Source organism: Sorghum bicolor, chromosome 8 (genome assembly GCF_000003195.3).
Source record: "Sorghum bicolor cultivar BTx623 chromosome 8, Sorghum_bicolor_NCBIv3, whole genome shotgun sequence".
Taxonomy (NCBI): domain Eukaryota; kingdom Viridiplantae; phylum Streptophyta; class Magnoliopsida; order Poales; family Poaceae; genus Sorghum; species Sorghum bicolor.
Window position 1 is genome coordinate 62,205,413 of NC_012877.2, and position 25,170 is coordinate 62,230,582.

Consider the following 25,170-nt stretch of genomic DNA (forward strand, 5'->3'; position numbering starts at 1 on the left):
TATGGTATGGACACTGTCTAGGCAACACTCTCCCAAATCCCCAATAGATTTGAACATGCATGCGTGCTGTTGCGTGTAGGTAGGCCACACATGTCAGACTCGCTAGTATATATACTGTCGTTCTCACACGGCGGTACGGTTTAAGGAATCAAATAAAGCTAGCTAGATACGTACGTATATCGGTGGAATTCCTGGAGGACCAACCAATACCGTAGCTCTTCTTATGTTTTTTTTTGTTGCAAAGATAAAAAATAATTTTAAAAAGCTATGAAAAGGTGGGTGGTGTCGTCGTCGAGAACACAGTACGGGTACTAGGCCATTAGCGAAGGCGAACGTACCACAATTAGCTTAGCTTAGGAGACGTAAACCACAACGCTCGCTGCTCGATCGTGATGCTTTGCTTTGAACGTGGCGACGGCGACGAGTCACCTGCAGCCACTAGAAGTAGAACGAAGGCCAGCCATAGCTAGCTTCGATATATTCACTGACCGTGACAGGCCAAAAAAAAAATTAAAGCCGTCACAGACGTCTCGCTGCCTACGGCTTGTTCGTTCGTCGTTCAACCTTGAGAATGACACGATGTGTATATACTGATATCGAACGCTAAGGAATTTTTTTTTTGTTTTGGGCTCATTAATTAAGAAGCATCGCGGGACATGCATATCTCGCTTTCGCGCCATCTCGACCAGGAGCGTGGGTGGCAAAACAAGACCAATGGCGGGAAAATTATGCATGCTTCTGCCTGCTAGTGCTAGGACGACAAGCATATATATATATATATATAGGCTACTCGATCGACTCGACGATCGGACGGCCACCAACAACTAATCACGTACGTCAGATCAGTGGTGCCGCAAATTCTAGCTCGAGTGTGACAAATACCAAACTGCATGCCCCCGGCCCACAGAACAGATATGATGGAGGAGAGTTTGGCAGCGCAAAACATTCCGAGCAGAACCGTAATAACCACAGGTTTACGTACGTGGTTTTGTACTTTAATTTGACAGAGGTAAGCCGGGAAATTTATTACTGAGAGATGAAGAGGGATCAGGGACACGGCGGTGCAAGTAATAAGTAAATTTCGTTCGCCGCCGGAGAAAAGTAGAGAACAAGTCATGTTTGCTTCGGGCAGATTTTTTTGTAAGCAGCATGCATGGATGATGCATTCTTGTTAGAAGAGAACGGCCGGCCGGATCATCGGAGGACGAACGTCGTTCAGATTCAATTCCTTGTGCATATATATATATATATATATATATATATATATATATATATATATATATATATATATATATATATATATATATCATGCATGCATGCATGCTGCAGTTCATCATTTTTGCATCAAGAATTGCTTGCTTATGCTAGTGGTCTATATATATCTACAAGAATATATATCCTCCTGCTGGCTCTTCAAATCATATATATCGTCATCCATGGCCATGGTTACGTACGTTTAATATATAAAAGCCCTTCCATTCGCTTAATTTCTTTCAGTTCGTTCGTTCGAGATGTGACCCAGTCAAAAAGACGATCCTCTTCATTCATCAGATGTTCGATGCCCCAGGGCGCTACGCGATCAGCGAGGCGAGCGCCTGCAGCTCGAAGAAGCCGCCGGTACCGCTGCCGGCGCCGGGGCCGCCACCGGCACTACCACCAGACGCGGCGTAGATCTGGCGCAGCGCGAGGGCGCGGCTGGCGGCGGCGAGGCGGCGGGCGAGGCCGGTGGCCTCGGCGCGGAGGCGGGCGTTGGTGAGGCGGACGAGCGCGGCGCGGGCCTGGACGCCGCGGAGCCGCGCGGCGAGGTCGCGGTTCCCCGCCCGCAGGCGGGCGGCGCGGCCCCGGAGCTCCTCCAGGTGCCGCTGCTTGCGGGCGCGGGACCGCCGAGCGGACTCGCGGTTCGAGAGCCGGCGACGGAGCCGACGACGCTCCGCCAGCGAGTCGTCGCCGTCGTCGTCGTCGGCGACTGCTACTGCGGACAGCGATGGCGCCGACGCCGACGTGTCCTCCTCCGGCGGCGTGGCTGCTGTGGCGGCTGAGGTAGGCGTCGTCGTCGTCGTCGTCGTCGTCACGTCCAGGAGCGGCGGCGTCGGCGTCGGAGTGGGTGTGGGGTCAGGTCCGAGGAAGCCGAAGCCGATGTCGGAGAGGAACGCCTCGACCTCCGGGTCCAGGGCTGGGTCCCACTCCGACAGCATGGGGAGCTGCTGGTGGGCCATGGCTGCAGAGACCGACACGTACAGTGCTAGAGTGCCACTAGTGCTCCCTGGAAGCTGGGGGCACTTGGGCAGGGCAGGGGCAGAATGGTAATTAGCAGCGTATCAGAGGGGCTCGAGTGGTGAGAGAGGGAAAAGGGAGGGAACAAGTGAACGGAAGCCTCTATTTATAGCCCACCGGGGGTCGCCCGTGCTGCCTCTGGGTGGTGGGCCCCGCTCCCTCCCTAGTGCTCGCTGACGTGGCACTTTTCTGGCTTCTCCTTTATTAATTTTATAAAAAAATAAAATTTATTTTTTGACTGAGAGAAAACAGCTTTACTTGCATCGACAGGTGGGTTGTCGCGTGGCACACAACTTTGCGGCATACAGATATATACCCACATCATCAAAACTATGAGCTTAGCTTGCAAGAGTGACGAATTCTCTAAACCAAGGGGAAGAAAGTCAAGATTTTGTCAAAAATAAAAATGGGTTTTTTTTGGTGTAGTCAAATAAAGAGTTAATGTTTGAAGGCGAAAAGGAAGCGAGAGTCTCTATCTCAAGACATGAAATAAACTTGTTTTCGGTCACGTGCTTCCTTGTGCTTACTATTTGAGCCGGTCACCTAGTTAGTCATCAAACGGTCGAACATATTTCAAAAGGAGTTTTTTTTTTGTTTCGTTAGAGGTCTAAAGAGAGAACATATATACCGAATAAATCACTTTTTCCACATATGTTTATCCCCAAATCAAAAGGTTCACTTTGAATCCAACAAAATCTAGCAGTAAAAGCTTAGGTAAATGAGGAGTTATACATCTGACGAAATACATAAAATAAACCTTGCATTTGGGAAAGGAAAGGTGAAAGTTAGCAGTAGGTAGGTAGACAAACCAAAGCAAGTAAAGCACACAACTTTGGAAAACATGTTGTGTCTAGTAGTCTAGAGCCGGGAGAGCAATGCAAGGTGTGGTGATGATTGAGAGGGACGTGCATGCCATTTTGCCTTGCCATGGGTGGATTTGGTTGGTTGCATGCATGTATCCCCAATGCAAGGCACAGCAGCAAACTAACAGGAACTTCTAGCTACACCTCACGCCAATCAAGTGATGGATCGAGAGAAGCTAGCTGGATAGTAGTAGCCTCTCTCTAAACCTTAGTCACTAAGGAAGATGAAAGAGAGGTATAGGTAACTGGCCGATTCATTATACGTGTATCCTTCTTCTTATTAACTACTAGTAATCTGGCCTGGTCCGCCGGAATTTTGATCACATCAACCCATATCCGAGATCTGATTCTCTCTTTCTGCGAGAAAGGAAAGACGAAACCCGTCGGACTCGAGAAGATATATATAGCAGAAAGTAGAACATGCTAGATATTGTAGGGTTTCTGAAACATAAACTGTGTATGTAAAATTAGCTTGAACAGTCCCCCTTCTTCTAGGTAGTATTTGCATAATGAACTCTTCGAGATCAATTTTAAAATACCTTATTATGAATAAATTCTATGTAGAAATGAAACAATCCAGACACCTAACAAAGTTTTGTTATATATATATCCAGTAGGGCATATATGCAACTAAAAGGTGGCGCCGGTTAGTTTCATCCTCTTTGCTCTAGTACGATCGATCATCTTTAATTTTTCTGTACGTAGGCAGACAAGCACAGTTTTATGGAACAGCATCAGCATGTATAGCCTTGCATATACTCAGTAAAAAGCTACGTAATAAAGCCATTGACCCCAGCATGTTATGCTCGATCGACCACCACCACTAGCTTCTTTGCATGCATTTTGTGGACACTGGAAAGACAGACAACAGCAAGTGATTATATCAGTGATGAGTGATGGAGGAGGACATGGATCGACCTATCTAGCTGCAGCAATAACCTGTTTACCTTTCTAGATATTTCAGCCAAAGCAAAACAAGTGCAGCCTAGCTACTAGCGTGTATCGTCGACCGGTACTTTAGTTTCAGCCTGCTTTTCATCAGGTATTAACATACATAATTTTTATTATTAGGCCACTGAAAGCTATAGGTAGGTAGGTTACATGTTATTCAAAGACGCAGGGCGGGTGGTGGGCGGGGGCAGCAGTATATATTCTGCCTCGTCATGCTGCACAGTAGAAATATCTGCTCAGGAACACGCTCAGCCACTAGAACAAGAGCATAAGCATATAGGTCATCAACAAGTCACTATCTCCATAATGTAGTTTAAAGTCGAATGAAATGGAATATGCCGGCCGTGTGTTGCTTAGCTACCATCGCAAGTAAGTAATCTAGCTTTAATTTCCATTAGTTCGTAGACAGCAGAGAAAAATGGTATGTTGAAGCCAGCAGTATATATATATATATATATATATATAACATAACATAACAATGAAGAACAAAGCACGCTAGCTGCTGGTTGGTTGTGGACCTGTGGTTGCATTGCGTTCATGCATGCATATGATGCAGCAAGACAAAGCCTTCAGGGAGAAGGAAACGGCCTTTGCCTGCACTGCATTTGGAAATTGGAAACAAGCAGCTAGAGCCATCGGCCGTGTGCAGTCTACTGTACGTGTACCAATTACCAAATGCATCGCATGCATGCAGTCCCGCCAAAAGCTAGCAACACTGGCTGACGAATCACTGTTCACCACACATGCACTACTAGGAATTCGTACTAGCTAGATCTGCTGTCTGCTGGGCATGCAAGCTAAAGCAGCTGCTTTACTTCGGCTTCAGCTAGCTCTCTTGAGCTTCAGCAAGTGGGGAGCACGATACGAACATCGGCGTCGTCGACCACACTGAACACACTCATCAGACAACACTACTAAAGGGCATCAGGATTGCTCAATTATAAATGGGAAATGATTAGTGGTAGGCAATGCAATAATCTGTTATGTTAGTTATTGGCCTACCTGCCGCTGCCGGACAGGTGTCACACGCATGTGTATATAGCTACTGCTACTCTGCTAGTACCTGCTAGCTGCAAAGCCTGCGAGCTTGTGTCTGTATCTGAAATTCTGAATGATGCAGTGCATCAGAACATGCACCGGAGAGTGCGTGGAGACTGATGGATTATGGATCATGGGGTGCACTGCATACACGGCCGGCGATGAGGGATGGATGGGATGGGATCTAGCGACTGCGAGGTCTGGGGGTGGAGGCCACATGGTGTGCCTCAGGATTTTGGGGATAAAGCAGCCTTTTTCAGCTGCTTGGAATCTAGGCGATCGAGGAGATCTAAAATCCCAGATCCTTAACTTGTTTCTGTTAGACAGGGAGGATGAACTGATCGATCCAGAGGCGAGACGACTGGGCCAGGTGTCCACACAGCAGCAGCTCCTGCACTTGCTGCTCGCTTGCATGCATATGCATGCATGCAGCTTTAATCTAATTAGTGTACTGTTGGAGATTAGACTATCTAGTTTATTATATGCTTGTATTCAGTCTGAATAATTCAGTATTGTCATCGTATCATCTTTTATTTCTCTCCTTGCATTGCAATTTTTTGTTCACAGCATAATGAATAATATACAGCACTAGCTATACTGCTTGATTAAATTAAAGGACATGGATATGGATGAACTAATAACCCTGTATTTTGACTGCAGCCTTGTTTCCTAGACAGGTTGCGGGTAGTCTCTTGTAATTTGCCAATTATTTTTTAAGACTGTATAAGTCTGGACTAAAGTGCAGAGAATTGCAGAAAGATGCATGGGTAACGAACAATGCAGTCAGCTTTACTTTTGTTGGATTGGACCGTGTGTGTGGGTGTGTTGAAATCGGGGTCATGTAGCCGGGTTCCCATTGGTTGTTCACAAAAGCTAGCTAGGCTAACCAGATTTTTTTTTTGAACGGAAGGCTAACCAGATTAGATGAGATGAAATGAAATGATGGGGGGAACAAGGATCAAAGTTCCGGCCGGGAAACAGTGCACAGTGGGAAATCAGATCACATGGAGAGGGAGCTGGCTGCTAGTCCTTGTTTAACTAGAAATGGGCAAGTCATGGGCTAAAGGATATATATATATATATATATATATATAGGACTGCGCTAATGGATACCCTGGGTACTTATTAATATTTGGTACCCGACCCCCTCCCGCTTCCAACCTTATGTCCACAGCACTCTCGACCTCCGATCCCTCCAATCGGGTTTTGACAGTCCGTACATTTCCCTAGACAGTTTTTTTCTTTCTTCTCACGTGGCCCGGTTTTGCATTGTGGACCATATCTGGTTTTTTCATTCCGCTTTTTTAGATTTTCTATCGGTGGTTTTTCCTCATTCTATTTTTTCAGTATTTCCGTCATTTTTTCATGCCATCTCTTTGTTTTGATATTCTGTTTCTTTTTTTTCATTTTTTCAAACCGCCCCTATTTTCTCTGTTACTTTTCACGTGAACAGATATGCAACTGGTCTTTTTTTTTTGTTTTTCATGTGAACAGATATGCGGGCATGGAGATTCCGTATTGTTACTGGACATGTTTTTTCACAGATTATTTTTCGTCCCGTGTTTTTTTATATATATTACAAGCAATCAATATGAACCAGTGATATCTGTGATTAAAAACGAATAACGTCAAATTGGGAAATAATACATGTACTAATAGATCATGATACATTGACTAGGAAAGGAAGATGGTTGAAAAAATAAAAAAGAACGGGGGCAAAGCATGACTCCAAGCAGGCTGTGTTGCATAGTGGTCGTACAGTTCTTATTAGTACATGTACAACTGGTTGATGCGATTGGTAGGAATGGTGCCGACTCCGAATGGTGCATTTGCCCCAGGTTGACTATAGCAGAACATGTGTGCATTAGAGGAGGTCAAACTTACAAAAGTAAATGGTAGTACAGATCAAAATTCAGTATAGTGGCAGAGCAAGTAACGGAAAGTTGTACATGGTAAAAGCGATACAAATGCTCACGTTTGTAGTAGTCATAATAAATTTGTTCCTTTAATGTCAGCTAGTGCATACATAAATCAAGATAGATAAATCATAAAATCGTGCTAGCTGCACACTAGTTGCTGATGAGTACCGATGAGGCCAACATCACCTACTGGTCGAAGAAGGCTAACTAATAAAATTAGAAAAAAATATGTAACTGGTGAGAGCACACATCAGTAGGCAGGTTAAATAAAGATTCATGTATAGTGGTAAGCTTAGAACCTTAAGGCTCTCAATTTTTCTCTGTCCCAAACCAAAGACAGAATATAATATTTTTACGGTATTGGAAATATTTGGAACAAAGATAGCACCACAACTATATTATTTTATCAAGCTATAAGTAAGAGTTAGAACATGTCTGTCTTTAAAACTCCATATAATTTAAAGAAATATTTGGAACAAAGATAGCACCACAACAGAGATAGCACCACATATATAACTATGGGAAAGAAATTTACATAAAAAAGGATGAGAGCATATGAAGAAACTGTTAGAACATGCCTGTCTTCTAAAACTCCATATAATTTAAATCTTAACCTTTTTTATATTACCTCAGAGAATCTACGATTCTCTTGACCACTATATTTTAAAGCATTAGCACTGTGACAGTAGGCTAGTGCAACTATACACATGTCAACATGGGTCCAGGGATCAAAACATTTAAGGGATAAAAAACAGGTAAAGTTGCAAATATTTAGCAATGTCAGGGTTATATTTAGGTTGTGATACTCTGACAAAGGGTATTGCAACCACATTTACAATGATGCATGCAAGAGTTCAAATGGAAGGCTAGAGATGATCACATGATAATGTAATAAAAAGGCACAATACTTTTTGTCCTACAAACTTGAAATATCAACATAATGGTCAATTCCAATGCAGTGTTATTTCAACTATAGTTGGAGATTCAGACTTAGTTACCTAGTTTACTTTTACATCATATACAACAGGTGGTCAATAGAAGATAGATTATTTATCCACCAATTGACAGTAATAGCCAATATTCCACAAGGCTAAAACAAACTACAATGAGCAAAAGCTTCCAGCACTCTCAAACAAGAAGACCAGAAGTTTCCAACAAAATTGATAACAGAAATATGAATCTCTCATTTGACGGTATATTTGGTTCAACGAATTTCAAGGTAGTAAAAGAAAAGCAAACGTGAATGCATTTGTGGCCATTTTGAGGAATAACAATAGTTTAAAAGCTTCAGCCGAAACTGCACATTTGATAGTCCAACCAAATTTGTGAGCACATTTCATTTAAGCTTAATTAAGATGGATACGAACTCACAACCAAGAGCATTGAGACGAGAAGCTGGGCAGCATACATCGTACACCCCATCCAGATAGCTCCACAGTATCCGGAAAATGTTGCTTCCTTTGCCATGAGTTGGATGAATAGAAAATGCAACAACATAGTCAACATACCAAATCTTGCATGACTCAAGTGTTAATTGAAAGGACAATATAATAGCTTACAAGAAATGAAATCAACAGAGCACATCTTGACTGCACAGATAAGCTCCTAATGTCTAGAATTTAAAAAGTTAAGCACAATATAATAGCTTACAAGAAATGAAATCAACAGAGCACATCTTGACTGCACAGATAAGCTCCTAATGTCTAGAATTTAATTTTTGGATTAAAGAATTATGTATTTAAACTAAATACCTTTGTACAAAATCAGTGACAATTTATTATGATTTCCTCACACATATTACTGACATGGTCACAAATATTTGCAACTATATGTTTAGGTATGTGTCTTGCAACCATAGCAGAATCGAGCCTGTCATCCACCAAAGACACTGTCCCCATGTTAGGGAATGAAACAATAGTGTATCTGTCAAAAAATTCTGATCAGCCCCTCTGAATAAGTTCAGGGATTCCTCGTAAAACAAGATCATATCAATATACATGCTTTGTTTACCATGTTCGAATCTTGCATAGCAAAAGGAAAAATGAGAAGTACAATTGTGGAGTGGAAAAAAAGAAAATATAGACATTAGGCAAGCAGAGAAAACTGAAACAGAATAGCATGGAGCCATGAATATAAGCACAACTAAAAGATCCTGATCCAATTAGACATGATGGAGAAAACATAACAGAGGGAGGCCATGAGTATATATTGGCATAGAATGGACTAAGCCCAATTCAGTAAACAGGTGGCAGTAGAACTGTTCACATGAGTGCAAGATTTTTAGAATTAACCGCAATGACCAATACTAGCATAAGGTCTAACTAGGAATAGAGTACACGAGGAATTGAACTTACCAAGGTGGCAAGATTGTAGCTTCCATTGGCACTGCACTATGAAGATCAGCCAAGGAAATCTATATCTAATAGATGGATTGATGGTCAACAAGTGAAAGATATTACACCACAAGTGGTAGCGCTAGTGCCCAAGTGGGATCTACACAAAAAACTAAGAGAACGAAAAGATGATAAATAACAATGATAAAAATATTAGGTCTAACCAGAGGAAGCATAATCAACAATATTGAGCAACAAATGAACAGAACATAGACAATAAGGGAAAACAAAAAAAGTGAATCCCAAGGGGAAATGTAAATCATATACAACTCAACCTCTAACTGTTCTCATATACAAAATCAAGGTAGGAAAAATAATATAGAAAAAACATAATTGAAAGACAAATTAACTATCAAAGTTAAAGGCATGCTATTAACATGTACTAGAAACCAAGAAACAATGATTCCTTGTGTCTCCTCCCCCACGATCTCAAAATTAGAAAGAACAAAAAAAACTCGATACGATAAAAGAGAGGAGATGGGAGCGAGGGAACCGTGTGGGGGAGGGCTCAACTCCGAGGTGGGAGCGCGGGGATCCGGTGCAGGGGGAACGCCCGTGGGTTGGCTCCGTGCAGTGAGATAGGCTCAGTGATTTGGACTTAGGCCAAAGAGTTGCACAAAAGGAAAGCCAAAGAAAAGAGGTCTGAGCAAGGCTAGGAAAAAATCTAGAATCCTACTATCTTGCAGATTAGCATACTAATAGGCTGCAGAAAAATCATCAGATCAAGATGGATTGTGACTACATACTAGTTTGGTGTGCCTACTACTGTCAGGAACTTCAGAAATAATTCCTCAAATAATCAGGTACAGAAATAACATAAGCCTGTAAAGAGCTAGATAACAAATGTTTCTACAGCAACAGCAAGTTCAGGAAATAAACGAAGGCATTGTTTGCATTTATATGCGATAATCCTAATTAAAATGCATATATATTCTATAGGTAGAAGCATCCAAAGCCAGATGAACATTTTAATGAACTTCAGTTTGCACTGCATCCTTTATAAAATAGGAAACTCTAGGAAGCACCACATCATATATATTCACTAAATAACCAATGTCATAAGTTGTGCACCAAAAAATGACTCCCAAAAAAGAGGTAGCAGAGATAAGATGAAACTAACCTGCTGTAGCATCGATGCATTTGCATAGAGTACACTGCTACTGACTAAAAGCGATCCATTATTGTAAGTTTCATGCAATCGATCACTTTATTCAGGAATGAGTTAACAGAGATAAAAATATCGTCCACTCCACTTTCAATCACAGGCCATCCAGCCTCAGCAAGCCCATTGAGGGCTTCTTTAAACCTTTGAAAAAAGTAAACCAAGAAGTACAATTGTAAGTAAAGAAGATTCATAATAAGAACAGTCAGAAATATGTCTGTGCTATTCAAGAACTCAACCTGGTCAGCTTTTACCTAATATCGTGTAAAGCAGCATGCTACTGTGTCCATCCAATTATTACAGAATGGGTATCTTCATGAGCAACCTGCCTAAGATAGCGCAAAGCCTGTAATTGAAAGAAAATAAAAAATAAATTAATTGAAACACACAAGTTTAGACTAGCAAAAAACTATTGTTATTATTCAAAAAGGCTATTTATGTCCCATTGCTAAGCTTAGAATGATTTCAAGATAGTTGAAATCAAAATTATTTTATTTAAATAACATGGGGGGTGTCATGTTCCGAATGCAATCGACCAAGATGTATTTTGCAATCTACAATAGAGCTAAGCATTATAAGATATATATGTAGCTAAAAGAATGAAATGTGTAATTGAAAAAGAGTTCTAGACATTATGATCATCAATCCCAGGGAATATCTAACAAAATGGGATGAAACTATCAAACAAAGAGTCAAATACCAACACAAATCAAGCCTGCAACTCGAAAAATAAATCCCATAAATAAATAATTTGAATGATAAAAATTTCGAGCACCTAGCGTGCAACCAAAATTGCTGCACCTCGTCAAGCAAGAACACAACAGTAGTTCCAAGGTCTACAATCTAGAAAATTACACTTGAGAATGAACTAATACATCACAAAATCAAAATAGTAGGACGGGTTTCTCTCTATTATACCTGGATTACTCATTTCATTAATGCATTCTCCTGCTTATGCTAGTGCTGCCTTGGACACCAGCACTCCCAACGCAGTGCCCTGCCACTTCAGACTCCAAGAGGCAGCGGATCCCAATTAGATCAAAACATCTTCTGTTTTTCAAATCCCGTTCCCTACTCTAGATATGGCATCTGCAATGAATTCCCCTGCTTTCGACACACCTGCATCCAATGCAAATGCAAACGCAAACAGGTTCAGGACATTCTAAAGATGGCAATGACATCAAGACGAATAGCCATGAGCACGCAGACATTTGATTGAGCAAGCGATGTGGGGGCGTACCTAGGGTATAAATAAATGTTAAAATCACTTGGATCTGGACAGAGTAGGATGGGATCGAGCTAGGGAGGAGGAAAGGGCGCGCCTTGTCGATCTGCTCGCTCCTCATCCCGCTCAAAGGTCGAAGAGGGCATGGTGGCTCGGCCTCCTACCTGCTACCGACGGGATCTGAGGGGGAGAGGACGGCGCGGCCTGTGAAGACGCCCTGGACGATGAACGGGGAGAGGACGACCTGAGACCGACGGCTCGGACGAGCTACGCTCGGACGCGCGACGCTCGAAGCAGCGGACCTGCCCGGACGCGCGACGCGCGGAGGCACGTACCCGCCCGGACGCACGCGGAGACCGGCCGCTCGCCGCGGACGCGCGACGCGCGGAGGCGCGTACCCGCCCGGACGCGCGCGGAGACCGGCCGCTCGCCGCGGACTCGCGACGCTCGGAGGCGCGGTCCGCCGGTCCCGCCCGGACGCGCGAGGAGACCGCCCAGGACTCGCGACGCTCGGAGGCACGGTCCCGCCCCGGACGCGCGAGGAGGACGCCCCGGACTCGCGACGACCTTCCGCCGACGGACGAAAGGATGACGCAGCGATGCTCGGAGGCACCTTCCGCCGACTGACTCGCGACGCTCGGAGGCACCTTCCGCCGACGCTCGGAGGACGCCCCGGACTCGCGACGCTCGGAGGCACCTTCCGCCGACGGACTCGCGCGAGGAGGACGCAGCGAAAACCGTCTGCTGGAGCCTGTGAGGGCGCCCTGAGGCCTGGACGACTGACGGGGAGAGGACGGAGGCGATGTTGGGAAGCCGCAAAACCGTCTGGAGTGAGCTCGGATCGTGGGGAGGTGCGAGCGAGGGTCGGGCGTCAGGTATGGGGCGACATCGGGAGAATTTGTGGGATCGGGAACAGGGCAGCGTCGGGAGGATGCGAGGCATCAGGCTGATTTGAGCTCGGGTACCAAATATTATTCGGTACCCAGGGTGATATATAGAAAAGATATATATATATATATATTCGATCGATCCAGCAGAGCTCAGAACAAAACCCTTCATCAATTCAATGTAGACTTGCAGAAAATGATGATTTGTGAGACAACAATTTAGATTAAAGTTTTCTACTGTTCTGATCACATATTAACTGTTTTTTTTTTTGGTATATCTGTATCTGTCCCGAAACACATTACAGTCGGAAGCGAGCAACCCCTGCTATGAGACTGAATTAAGATCATCAATCAGTTTGACGAGGTCACACTCGCTAATGCCTGTTATCAAGATTTACCTTTCTAGGTGTCATAATTTTCTTTTGTCTTTAATTACTTTTGGTCCCTTCCTTATGATAAACAAAACAAAAATAAAAAAAATAGATGGTGCAGATAGGAAGAGAAGAAGCAAAGGACCGTCAGCTAGCTCTCTCTCGCCCCCTCCTTTTGTCTCTTTTTTTTTCGAATTTTTTAAAAGGTAGCTTCTGTACATATATACACTGCAAGCATAGACCATGCATTGTTATTAATAACAGCAGAGGATCGATTGTTTCTAGAAGCAACAGGGGGACACAAAACTTTGTTATTATCGTAGTATCATCATCCAAAGCTTCGTTCTTCCACATCCTGAAAAAAAAATGCAAGAATTGTATTATTGGATGTACAGTTGAGGAAGTGGCGACCAATACATTTTGCTTATTGAGGAATACGTAGTGCCGAAGCAATTGCACTTGCACCATACCAAGAAAGCTATAGCATACATCATCATGTCTGCTATAATGCTCTGCGAATCGAACCATTCATCATATATATGCAGAAAGTTAAAAGGGAGATGAGATATGGAATAAAGTGTATCAAAACATGAGAATGTCACCGTGGCGAATATTTTCGATGCCGGCCGCCGGCCGGATATATATGTCACCGATGCCATACTTCTTCAGGCTTTACTTTCTCTTTTATTGGGCCAGTAAGTCGGCATGTGGGCCGCTTGGTTGTATCGGGCTTAAAGCCCAAGACCTGTGAACTATATGTCATTGCTGTGTGGGTGGTTGGGGGGACAGCAACAATAACAAACCAAATTCCACTTCTCCTCTTCCTCTCGGGTGTTTCCTGCTTGAGGCGGCTCTGCCGTGCTCCCGGCCGTGCGCGTACGCCGGCAACTCCTCCTACTTCCCGGCCGAGATCGCCACAATATATCTGGTGTATATATACGAGTATAATCTATATATACCTTAGTGTCAGTGAGCATATATATACACACTTGGGAAAAGTTATTATACCTGATCGTTTCTGTGGCTAATGCTGATTAACTGTATTGTTCTTGTGGAGGTAGCACTATATACACTTGAAAAAAAATATTGTAAGTAATCTCTTTACTAGAAGTACATATTTGGATACTTTAGGTGGATGGATCTTGTACCGCTTAAACATAAATCTGGCAGGAGTTTTAGTAAAGTTTATAATATATTATTCATAAAGAAGAAGTGTTTCGTGAGAATTATGTTTACAATCAATATATATCAAGCATCCTGTATGTCCAGCAGCAATTGAAATGTGTGTATGCTTTGGTTTGCCATTTCGCAAAAGAATTAAGTCGTCCAAGCAAGAGTGTACTTTATTAATTAGCGAGACTGAGCTAGCTAGCAATTAAAAAGCGACGACAGATTGATCTGATTCATCTTGGCACCTCCATATATTAACCATGCACGCATGTTAGAACAAGCTATAGCTAGTTCGAATGCCAGCTGATGGTCCACACTTAGCTAGTCACTAATTATACTGTCAACAACTGAACTGATGGTGAAATGAATGGAAAACACAGCAGCTAGTTCTTAATAACAACGCATCGATCACGCACAAATTAATTAATATGCTTGAGCTTGACACGAGCGAGGATGCATGCATGATTAGTTGACACTAGTGCTACTGGGCGTGCAGCAGCCGAGCCCACGGCGCCGCGGCTTGCCGGCGCCGGACGCCCCCCTCCTCCCACCACTAGGCGCGGCGTCGTGGGGCGGCGGCGGTGACGGCAGCGGCGACATCAGGGGCGCGGCGTCGTCCGACTCCGATTCCTTGAAGGATTTGGTGCCGACCTTGACGCAGGAGCAGACGTCCAGGGAAGTGAAGAAGGCGCTCTGGATGCCCTCGCCGAGCACCCCGGCGGGGCGGCACAGCGGCCTGCCGCAGCCGCAGCCGCCTGTAGCTGCTGCTGGGGCGCCGCCGTGGGTCGTCACCGTGCGGGTGCCTGAGACCGGTAGACGACGCCCACGCCCGCCGCCGCGGCGGAAGGCGAAGGGGACGCACCGCGGCGAGGAGGTGGAGGAAGAGGAGGAGGCGGCGGTGGTGCTGGCGGCGGCCAGGGTTGACGGCATGGTCTTGGTCTGGTTGCAGCAGCTTGCTGGCTACTAGCTAGCTACCTGAAGCTCCGGCCGTGAGTGGAGTGACTGATGAGTAGCGAGTGATTCGCCACGACGCCGCGCGCCGCTGCTTATAAAAGGGAGCAAAAGAAACGAATCCTTTTCTTTTCTAGGCGGCAACTATGTTCGCTTGTTTTTATAAATCATCATACTATTTTTATTAATTAACAGTTAACAATATTTTTTTTTCTCATAATATTTTCAACCATACGAACAAGCATTAAAGGTTTAATTTCCTCGGTATCCAGGCCGTAACGGGCCCGGGCCTTGCGTTTATCAGAGCCCAAAAACTTAATTGGATACGGCCCAAGTAAGTAAAAATGTCGGATGGCGGGGCAGTGAGCTCAACTGCAGCGAGAATCGGCCGGAGACATCGATACAGCTGCAATCGGCAAACCAGGCGCAAGCAGTGAACGAAATAGGTCAATACACCCCCTTAAGTTCCGAACAGGAGCAGGGCAGCCAAGCAAGGAGGCTCATGTCACTGTTTTTATTAGGCTTGGAACCTATTCCCAAGAAGATATAAAAGGGTCATTTCAGCAAGTGGTAGTTTAATTTCTAGGCTAGATCTGCTCCTATTTGTAATATAAGGATTATTACACTTTAAGTTTTCATTGCCCCCAACAAACTTTCTCTATGATGGTTAAGGCCTTGTTTACTTTCACATCGAATCTTTAGACGCATGCATGGAGTATTAAATGTAAACGAAAATAAAAACTAATTGCACAGTTTGGTCGAAATTGACGAGACGAATCTTTTAAGCCTAGTTAGTCCATAGTTGGACAATAATTACCACAAACAAACGAAAGTGCTACAGTGTCGCGAAATTTTTCTCTTCACGAACTAAACAAGGCCTAAATCTGACAAGGAAAGTACAAAAAACTTTAGACATATACTTCTCATGGTGGCTACCATCAAGGATCGATTGTGAGGGTCTGATTGTCATGGAAAGTCAATCTTCCATGATGGTTATAACTGTCAAGGAAGAGTTTTTGGGATGGTTCCCTATCAACTGCTACACCATCAAGAAAGGTTCGAACCTTCAGTGTGGGTTGTGTCTGAATCGTCACGAAACATTTTCCTGCGTCGGTTTAAGGTGTTAGTAAAGCTTTGGTCCTATTGGTACCACCAAACTAGGTGATGTCTTTGTCGTAAGCCTAAAACCGTAAGGAAATTATGATTTCCTTTGTCACTTACACATTAATTAATTTAGCCATTACAATTAATACCACATAAGAAGAAAAACACAGAGATAGAGACACAGACACATACACACAGACACAATGCCCACGCACCTCTCTCTCTCACACACATATAATATTGAAAAAAGAAAAAAATAATTTCAAATTTCGTAACTGAAATGGACTGAGTGGTACAAAAATGTAATGTTGTAATCTTTTAATGCCATACCTTCAAAGATGTGATCTTTTATTGGTATACCACCGTCAAATTCTTAAACAATAAAATTGCTATTTTTAGCAAGAATACAATTTCTTTTGGACGGATCGAGCTATTTATTGATGTGTAGCGACAAGCAGCGGCTCTATCTATGGATGTGTAGTGACAAACAGTGGCTGGGCCAGCCGCCTCTACAAATCCAGTTTATAGTAGTGTAGTCATTACTCACCTCGCTAGTTGAAAGCAGACTGGCCTTGTTAGATGTGAAAATTTTTAGATTTCGCTACTGTAGCACTTTCGTTTGTTTGTGATAAATATTATTCAATCATAGACTAACTAGGGTTAAAAGATTCGTAGTCAAACTGTGTGATTAGTTTTTGTTTTCGTCTATATTTAATGCTTCATACATATGCCGCAAGATTCGATATGACAGAGAATCTTGAAAACTTTTAAGATTTCGGGGTGAACTAAACAAAGCCTATAGTGGCCTTCCAAGACACGTTGGATTGAAATTAAACAAGGAATCGCAGCGGAGAATCATATATAGAAATAATGTCAACCTTGAGTTTCTTCAGTTTCGATCTCCGCTGCCTTAGCTTTTTTTCTTCTAATTTTCTTTGCGATGGAAGGAAAGGAAAAATAGTGACTTTGTCCAACAAATTAAATTAAGACCTTGTTTACTTCGTGAAAAGAAAAAAGGTTTTAAATATTGTAGCACATTTGTAAATATATTAATTAGTGTCTAATTATATGGATTAATTAGATTTAAAAGATTTATCTCGCAAAATACATATAAACTGTATAATTAGTTATTTATAAAATCTATATTTAATGCTCCATATATATATATATATGTTCAAACATTTATTATGATGGAACGAAAACTTTTTAAGTGCGAACTAAACATGGCCTAAACCATGCATCTTGTTGCTGCTGCTAGCTGTGGTCGATGGAGTTGACAAGCAAGCAGTCGCCACCGTGCTGCATTGATCCACGAAAGTCCGGCGACAGCTTCCTAATTTTTTTTTAGGGTCAGGTAATTGTCACACTCACACCGACATGCCTCGTCGCCATGTTGGAGGAAACGATAGACGACGTCTTAGCGGCAGCGGGCCGGGTCATGTCGTTGTCGTGGTCACCTGGAGCAAGCAAGACTTTTGTACGTACTAGTTGAGACTAATGTGAGTGTCGACAAGTTTATTTGCAGGCACTCCGTCCGTCACTGGCCTATCTATCCGCCTATCTGACCACCATACGAGAGCTGCAGTGTAGTGGATGTCTGCATTTTGTTTCATCGTCCAGACTCCAGAGTCAAATACAATACAGTGGCAGTACGATGGTCGATGGCCGTCTAGCTGTAATCCTAGTACTAGCAATGCCACAGTGGACTGGTGGAGCGAGCATCGCAGATGTCGGCAACGTAACTTCGTTCATGTGGATGCAATCCATTCGAAATGGATGCATGCCAACATGCAAATATCATGCAGTTGCAGCCAGACAAGGAATGAAGGAAGCACACTTGTGTAGCTACTAGCTTCAGTGAGAACTCTGATGCAGCTTGCTCTGACTCCGATCCTGTCCAGTGATCACCTTGTTGGGCGGTTGGATATGAATGCGATCACATCCTATCCATCTCCTATTGCATGCGTTGCCAAAAGTTGTAAAAGCCTCCCGTCGATTTGGGCATCTGGCCGGCCGGCAGAATGAATACAAAGCAGGGGAAAATGTGCTTACCGCTAGTGTGAAAAGGCACATCAGGCTTTGCTACATACGATACGAGTATGCTCGTGCTCCTGGCGGCTGGCGGACCTTAGCTTCGTCCATCATCATCATATCTTTTCTTTTGTGCCACCCTGAATCCCACACACACACAGACAACATAGCTTGTTCAACCAGCAATTCAGCAGTCTGATGATGCTCATCTTGCTGGTCAGCTGGTGACTTTAACATCAGCTGCATTGCATGCCCTGGTGTAGTATGCACATGCATGCATATATGCATCTCTCCAGTCTCCACTGCCGGTGCCGGCCGGAGAGCTACCCTAGCTACTGACTGACACCACTGCAGCAGCTCTACCGCGTCGCACGCCATCGCACTCGCGCCAACTGTCAAGCTACTGTGCATGCATATACACACACACACGCACGCACGCACGACACACCCATCGCCTCCCGCTCAGTCCACTCCACGGACTTCCTTTCCTTTCATCATCGTCATGGCCAGCGCCATGGCGCCCGCGCATCACCACCACCGCTCCCGCACCCCGCTCCTCCTCGCGATCCTCTTGGCGGCGGCGGCGGCCGCCTCCGTGGCCTCCGCCGCGCGCGACCTCGACCTCGACGCCGCCAACCCGCTACCGGCGCCCGCAGGCCGAAACAACAATCCCGATCCCAACTACTACGGCTACGGCGCCGTCCCGGGCGTCGGCGGCCCGGCGGGCAACGGAGGCGGATTCTACGGCGGACCAAGGTACGGCTTCGGCGGCGGTGGCGGAGGAGGCGGGTGGGGCGCCGGGTACGGCGGCTCCGGTGGCGGCGGGTACGCGCACGGCGGCGTGGAGGTGCCGACGGTGGTGTGCCAGGAGAAGGGCCCCTGCTACGGCAAGAAGGTGACGTGCCCCAAGAGGTGCTTCTGGTCCTACAGCCGCTCCGGCAACGGCTACGGAGCTGGAGGCGGCGGCGGGTCCTGCACCGTCGACTGCAAGGCCAAGTGCACCGCCACCTGCTGATGATCCGAGTACGTGCTAATTAAGCTAGCTACCTGCTCATGGGAGATGGATGTGCTATGTGTGTGTTTGTACTAAAGATCCATCGAGCCCCTTGTGTTTGTTTCAGATTAATCTCAGATATGTTTAAGAACTACTAGTACTACTTGTAACTTAATTACTGCTTATATGTTGTTGGTACCTACAGTATACTGTACTTATATACGTTCCTGATAAATAAGGCGATCTTGCATGCATGATCGATGTTGTGTAATTAACGATTTTTACATGGAATTCATTTCCAATTGAAGCTTCAGTATACTATATATCCAACAGGCAGGCTCGGTGTGTGTACAGCATTGATTCACTTGAAGACATTCGCGCCAACAAGTAGCTGCCTTTATGTTTTCCGAGGAACCGGATTTTCATTTCACACATGACATGCATGTCACATCCCTTCTTTTTATCTCTTTATTTATTTGCTGCATTAGCTTGTTGCACCGGTTGTAGCGGCAGCAAGTGTGAACATAGAAGTTTTTTTTTTTTTTGATTGAAACTGGAAGGGCCTCAGCCCTTACAGTGAGTTTTATTGAACTAAAAGGAGACAGTTTGTACATGTTAAAGGAAAAACGTTAAACGTTAAGCCAGGAAAAAAAGGAGAATCAAGAGACAAAAAAGGAGAGGAAAAAGATCATATAACTACAATGCTCTACTGTAGCCTCTGAATCCATTGTTGAAAAGATTCTGTTAAACTTTTCTTGATTCTCAGGGAAATCAGCCCTAGCTCTTGGAGGAACATTGCCTTACACTCTTGAAGACCGATCTGATTATTGTTGAAGATTAGCTTGTTTCTGACCTTCCATATAGTCCATAACAATACTATTGTAGTAGTCATAAAGAATTGTGATTGAAGTTGAATTCTGGCAGCTGCCACATTTTGTATTGAGCTCCCCCCTTGAATTGTTTGAACATTGATGAAAGCCCAGCATTGCCTAGCAAAGGCACAGTCCCAGAATAGGTGCTCAACTGTTTCTTCAACTCTTTGAGAACATATTTCACAATTATAGGATTCTAGGTTCATATGTTTCCTTCTTAGAATATTCCTCGCGCTTAGTCTATCTTTGACAAGAAGCCAACAGAAGACTTTGTGTTTTGGTTGGCAATGTGATTTCCAGATCCATCTGTAAATGGGCTCAGTGTTGTGCTGTCCTAATAACATTCTGTATGCTGCAGCAGAACTGAACCCTTTTGACCTTCCATTGATGAACCAGGAGTCATTTTCGTCAACCAGAGTAGTGCCTGATATTATCTGCAATAAGTCATTTAGCTGGGAGTATGCTTCTTGGGTGATGGGCAGATTGAGAAGCAAGCTGGCCGAGTTCATTGTTAACGCTTTGCTGACAGATATTGTTTTCCTCTTGGCAAAAGAGCTTAGCTGTGGAAATTGGTGTTCCAGGATATTTGGCAGCCATTTGTCTTTCCAGAATAGGCATGTTTGACCATCCTTGATTTGAATTGTGGTCATTTCTTTAAAATTTTGCAGCAGTTTAAGATTATCCCTCCACCAGAAGGAGCCTTTTTTGATATTACTAGGAAGTCTGCCATTGCTGTAGTGTTTTTCCCATACTAGGTGCACCCAAGGTATGTCTTTCTTGTTAAAAAAATTATCTAAATTTTTCATTAGAAGTGCCTGATTTTGTAGATGCAGGTTGATGACACCCAGTCCACCTTTCTCCTTGGTTTTACAGACTATCTCCCATGCAGCTTTAGGGGCTCCCCTACCATTTATGTTTGAGCCTCTCCATAGGCAATTCTTTCTGAACTTGTCAATCTGTTTTATCACAGCTTTGGGGAGTTCAAGAGTACACATATAGAAAGTCGGCAAAGAAGAAAGGACACCATTTGTCATTTGTAGTCTGCCAGCCTGATTTAATAGAGTTGAAATGCCGCCTAGTCTTCTTTCACACTTGTTTACTAGCGGTAGGAAGTCCTGAATTCTTGGTTTTGTGGTCCCGAGGGGGAGACCTAAATATGTGAAGGGTAGTGAGCCCTTAGAGCATCCAAAAATTCTGGCTAAAAGGTCTAATCTTTCATCATTGATGTTAATAGGAACCATCATGGATTTGTTGTAATTCACTTTGAGCCCAGTTGAGTCCGATGAGAGTTTTGTGAACATCAAACAAAGAAACCAACCTAACAAATATATATGTTGAGATGCATGGCACCAGAAAGAGAAATGGTCAAAGCTTTGTGAGGTCAAATGAGTTTTATGGGATAAAACTAGTCTGCGTTGTTTCCAATACATGGAAGTATCGAGAACTAAGATATGAAACCGGCACTAAGACTGACGTGTAGTTACAAATCCATCTATCCATATTATCCCAGAATGGGCTAGGATTTAAGGGGACAACTTTAAACCTATAGAATCATATATCTCGATTTTGATTTTGAGAGTCGGTTCTTTATCTTTAAGTTAAGCTAAAACTTGATTGTGTATTATTGTACACTACCTCTATCCCAAATAAATTAACTTGTAGCATCACCTTTTTTTAAACTATTCTGATTTCGACCAACTTGATAGTAAAGATTAACGATATCTATATAACATATAACATCCAATAAGTGGGTTATGAAAGTTTACACATATATCAGAGTTATGTAGTGATTCTAATTTGATGTCATAAATAGTAATACTCTTCTACAGATTTAATTAAAGTAATTTGACTTAGGTCGACAACTTTGTAAGTTAATTTATTTCGAGATGGAGATATTATTATCTATATGAACCATCATTATTTATTTGTCTATTAGAAAATATAAAGATTTTATGTCAAAAGCCCAATAATATAAGGTGTGAAGAAAAAAAAAATAAGGAAGAAAATAAAGGGCATGGTATTACAATTATTTTGTGCTTTTTCCTATTATGTGAAACTGTTTTGCTAAACGAGACATCAAAACTACTTCAACTTCATCAGTAAAGCTGCTCGTGGACCAATTGTCAATAAAAGTTGATTCACTAGTGAAGCTGGGCCGTGTGCCAAACGGCCACTATGGGCCTCTTTGGTATGCATTCCGTTGGATCCGACTCTGGCTGACACAACCATTGTAGCTTCACCGTAGACGAAATATGTTTTTATCTGTCATCTTCCCCTCTCCGGATCTCAGAACTGGGTACACTAGGGATCATTTGGTATCTCATATACATATTCAGAAATCCAATTTTAAGTATTTGGATTTAGATATGATCAGATTTAATGATATTAGATTCAGATACATATACTATGTATATATAGTGTTTTGAGTATTTAAGGATGGATGGATGCTGGAAAATATCCATCCCCTTTTCATCACTAACTGGCCAATATCGATGGTTGGAGACTATTAGGGATGGGAGGAATCGGTGGAGATGGGCCGCGATTCTTTTGCTGTTTCACTCGGCGTGGATGCAACGCAGAGCATCGTGTGATATTCGCTCGCGTCTTTGGAACCTGCTGCTGCAACTCACTATCTTAGTAGAGAGGAAAGCCAACACACAGCAGCTGCAGCCTGCCGCTGCCAAGCGAGAGCACGACGCCGCCGGCAAAGCTCGACGATCGGAAGGAGTTGTTAATTGGTTCATAATAATTAATTTAAGCAGCAGGTCAGGTCGACGATCGATATATTCTATATGTTATTATATGCCTGATGTCTGATGTCGTGTACGTACGTCTTTGGATCGATGATCAATCTTGCATATATACAGACCGACGACAGAACGCATGCAGCAAGAGATAGATAGAATATAGCTCTAGACGACGCATGGGCATGGCCAATCCGGTGAGCATCGTGCAGGCAATCATAGACTTGGCGCTCAAGATCAAGAAGGAGGTGGAGACGTTTCGGCACAATCGGGACGACTGCCGCAAGATCGGCGAGGTCGTGGCCACGGTGCGCGCCGTCGCAGAGGGCCTACGGAAGAGCGTGGAGGAGGAGGACGGCGGCGCGTTGGTGGGTGGCGCGCTCAAGGCTCTGAAGCAGGCCCTGGAGCGCGCCTGGGATCTCGTGGTCGCCTGCCAGAGGAAGAACGCCGTGCTCCGTGCCCTGGAGGCCGACGCCATCGCCGAGAAGCTGCGCCGGGTCTGCCTCGACGTCTCGCTCAACCTCAGCGCAGTGGTGCTCGCCAAAATTATGGAGATTGTTGCTGCCATTCCGGATGCTCACCTGCATCTGCGACAACAGGTGCGTGCGTGCGTGTGTGTGTGTGTGTGTGTGTGTGTGTCTGTATGCAGAACTACTGTACGTTCTGCAGCTGGAGTATATCTATCGACTATCGTACTTGAATTTATTTCTCTATTAATTTCAGGTCGCAAGATTGGTGCAGAGTTTCAGTGATTCAACTGATGACGATGTTAGTTATTATCAAAATGGAAGTACAAGGGAGACAAAGAAAACAGATGATGATGCTAGTTATTATCAAAATGAAAGTACAAGGGAGCCAAAGAAAACACATGATGTTGCCAGGTAAGCTATATGCATATATACGTGCTTTTCTGCACTGTAGAATACTGAACACTGTTTACTAGTCGCATTTCGATAGTATTCAGTATCTCGGTATTGTTCAATAGTCATATTTCAGTAGTATTCGGTATCTCGGTATTTTGACGATATGAATGATGTTTAATAACGTGACTACGAACATGTTTTCTGCTGACAATAATGTAAATTTCAGGTACTCCACCTATTCCCCGAGCTACGCCTATCCGGTATGCACTCTTGCTGTGCCGTTCGTTATCTCTGCATCTAGTTGCCATTGCCATCCACGCCGTACGTACTGATCCATCTCATCTCTGCATCTGCATGTGTTACAGAGCTACTACGACTACAAAGCTCAGAGCTACGATGGCTACCAGGGAGCCCAACGCCAATACGACCAACAACGCTATGGTGCATCTGGCTCCTTGGGCGGAGGCGCGACGGCACAAGAGTTCATTACAAACTTCCAGACTGTTGGGAACGCTTACATGCAGAACTACCACGCTTACCAACAGAGCTATGATCGCTACCAGGGAGCCCAACGCCAATATATGGCCACTGTCCCCTGGGACCAACAACGCTATGGTGCTTCTTTTTTAGCTCTTTGGGCGGAGGCGCGACAGTCAACTACCCAGGAAACTACGGGCATGTTTGGTTCATGGCCACACATTGCCATGCCTAACCTTAAGTAGTAGCCACAAGTGTGGCAAGCCATAAACTGTGGCAAAAACAAGGTGTTTGGTTAGTGACTAAGGTTTGGCAAAATAAATGTGGCTGCTGTTTGGATAGTTACCACAAAAGCATGGCAAAATATTGTGGCATGTGTTTGGTTTGCAACCACAAATGAATGAAAAATACCTCATTGTCATAGTAGGATCACACTCATTTTTCAGAGAACAACATATATATACATATATGTAGAAGGTTTAAGCCTAGGAGATTTATATTACAATACTAATTACAAAATCAGCAACTAGCCAAGCATGGCTCATTACAGCCCAGGCAAAGTGAGCACACATCCAACATGCCATCAGTCTTCACGACAATCAAACTAAGCACATAAATAAGTTTCTGGGCACACAATATGAAACTCAGGGGATGTCTGGTTACCTCGTCAATGGCCTACCCCTACCGGTGGTGCTCTCCTGGCACACAGAGGCGCGCGGCCCTCCTGCGGTGATGGCGTGGTGGTCCGGCGATGCACGCGGCGCCCTCAGGCGACCCCACAGCGGCGTCCTCGCGCGGCCTCCAGGCAGCGTCCTCGCGCGGCCTCCGAGCGGCGTCCTCGCGCGGCCCCGAGCGGCGCCCTCGCGCGGCCCCGAGCGGCC

The 25,170-nt window shown here is 44.2% G+C and overlaps 3 protein-coding genes and 1 long non-coding RNA gene across 12 annotated transcripts; 2 read left to right on the forward strand and 2 right to left on the reverse strand.

Moving 5' to 3' along the window:
* On the reverse strand, window positions 1,345-2,878 carry LOC110429794 (bZIP transcription factor 44-like). The gene has a single exon (XM_021446390.1). It carries the CDS (start codon window positions 2,214-2,216, stop codon window positions 1,572-1,574), a length of 645 nt encoding a protein of 214 aa, XP_021302065.1. The 5' UTR covers window positions 2,217-2,878; the 3' UTR covers window positions 1,345-1,571.
* LOC110429661 lies at window positions 6,713-12,759 on the reverse strand. 9 transcript variants are annotated; one of them, XR_002446772.1, is made up of 6 exons: window positions 11,841-12,757; window positions 11,519-11,719; window positions 10,855-10,946; window positions 10,559-10,744; window positions 8,417-9,550; window positions 6,713-6,969 (listed from the first exon to the last, which is right to left on the reverse strand). It is a non-coding gene; the product is annotated as an uncharacterized LOC110429661 (long non-coding RNA). The 9 variants fall into 9 exon arrangements; XR_002446771.1 differs by having other exon boundaries at window positions 6,715-9,550; window positions 11,841-12,472; window positions 12,523-12,759; XR_002446774.1 differs by having other exon boundaries at window positions 6,715-8,503; window positions 8,605-9,550.
* Window positions 18,525-19,659, forward strand: LOC8065245 (glycine-rich cell wall structural protein). Its single transcript, XM_002442560.2, has one exon. The coding sequence runs from the start codon at window positions 18,749-18,751 to the stop codon at window positions 19,352-19,354; it is 606 nt and encodes a 201-aa protein (XP_002442605.2). The 5' UTR covers window positions 18,525-18,748; the 3' UTR covers window positions 19,355-19,659.
* LOC8071530 lies at window positions 22,747-24,777 on the forward strand. The gene is made up of 5 exons (XM_002442561.2): window positions 22,747-22,970; window positions 23,073-23,548; window positions 23,673-23,830; window positions 24,039-24,072; window positions 24,178-24,777. Exons 2-5 carry the CDS (start codon window positions 23,129-23,131, stop codon window positions 24,532-24,534), a joined length of 969 nt encoding a protein of 322 aa, XP_002442606.1. The 5' UTR covers window positions 22,747-22,970; window positions 23,073-23,128; the 3' UTR covers window positions 24,535-24,777.

What these genes read in the sequence shown, in the direction of transcription:
- LOC110429794 (XM_021446390.1), bottom strand. Translation starts at nt 2,216, where the DNA reads ATGGCCCACCAGCAGCTCCCCATGCTGTCGGAGTGGGACCCAGCCCTG.
- LOC8065245 (XM_002442560.2), top strand. Translation starts at nt 18,749, where the DNA reads ATGCATATACACACACACACGCACGCACGCACGACACACCCATCGCCT.
- LOC8071530 (XM_002442561.2), top strand. Translation starts at nt 23,129, where the DNA reads ATGGGCATGGCCAATCCGGTGAGCATCGTGCAGGCAATCATAGACTTG. An exon ending in ACCTGCATCTGCGACAACAG is followed by an intron (nt 23,549 to 23,672) that starts GTGCGTGCGTGC and finishes TATTAATTTCAG; the next exon opens with GTCGCAAGATTGGTGCAGAG. An exon ending in CCCCGAGCTACGCCTATCCG is followed by an intron (nt 24,073 to 24,177) that starts GTATGCACTCTT and finishes CATGTGTTACAG; the next exon opens with AGCTACTACGACTACAAAGC.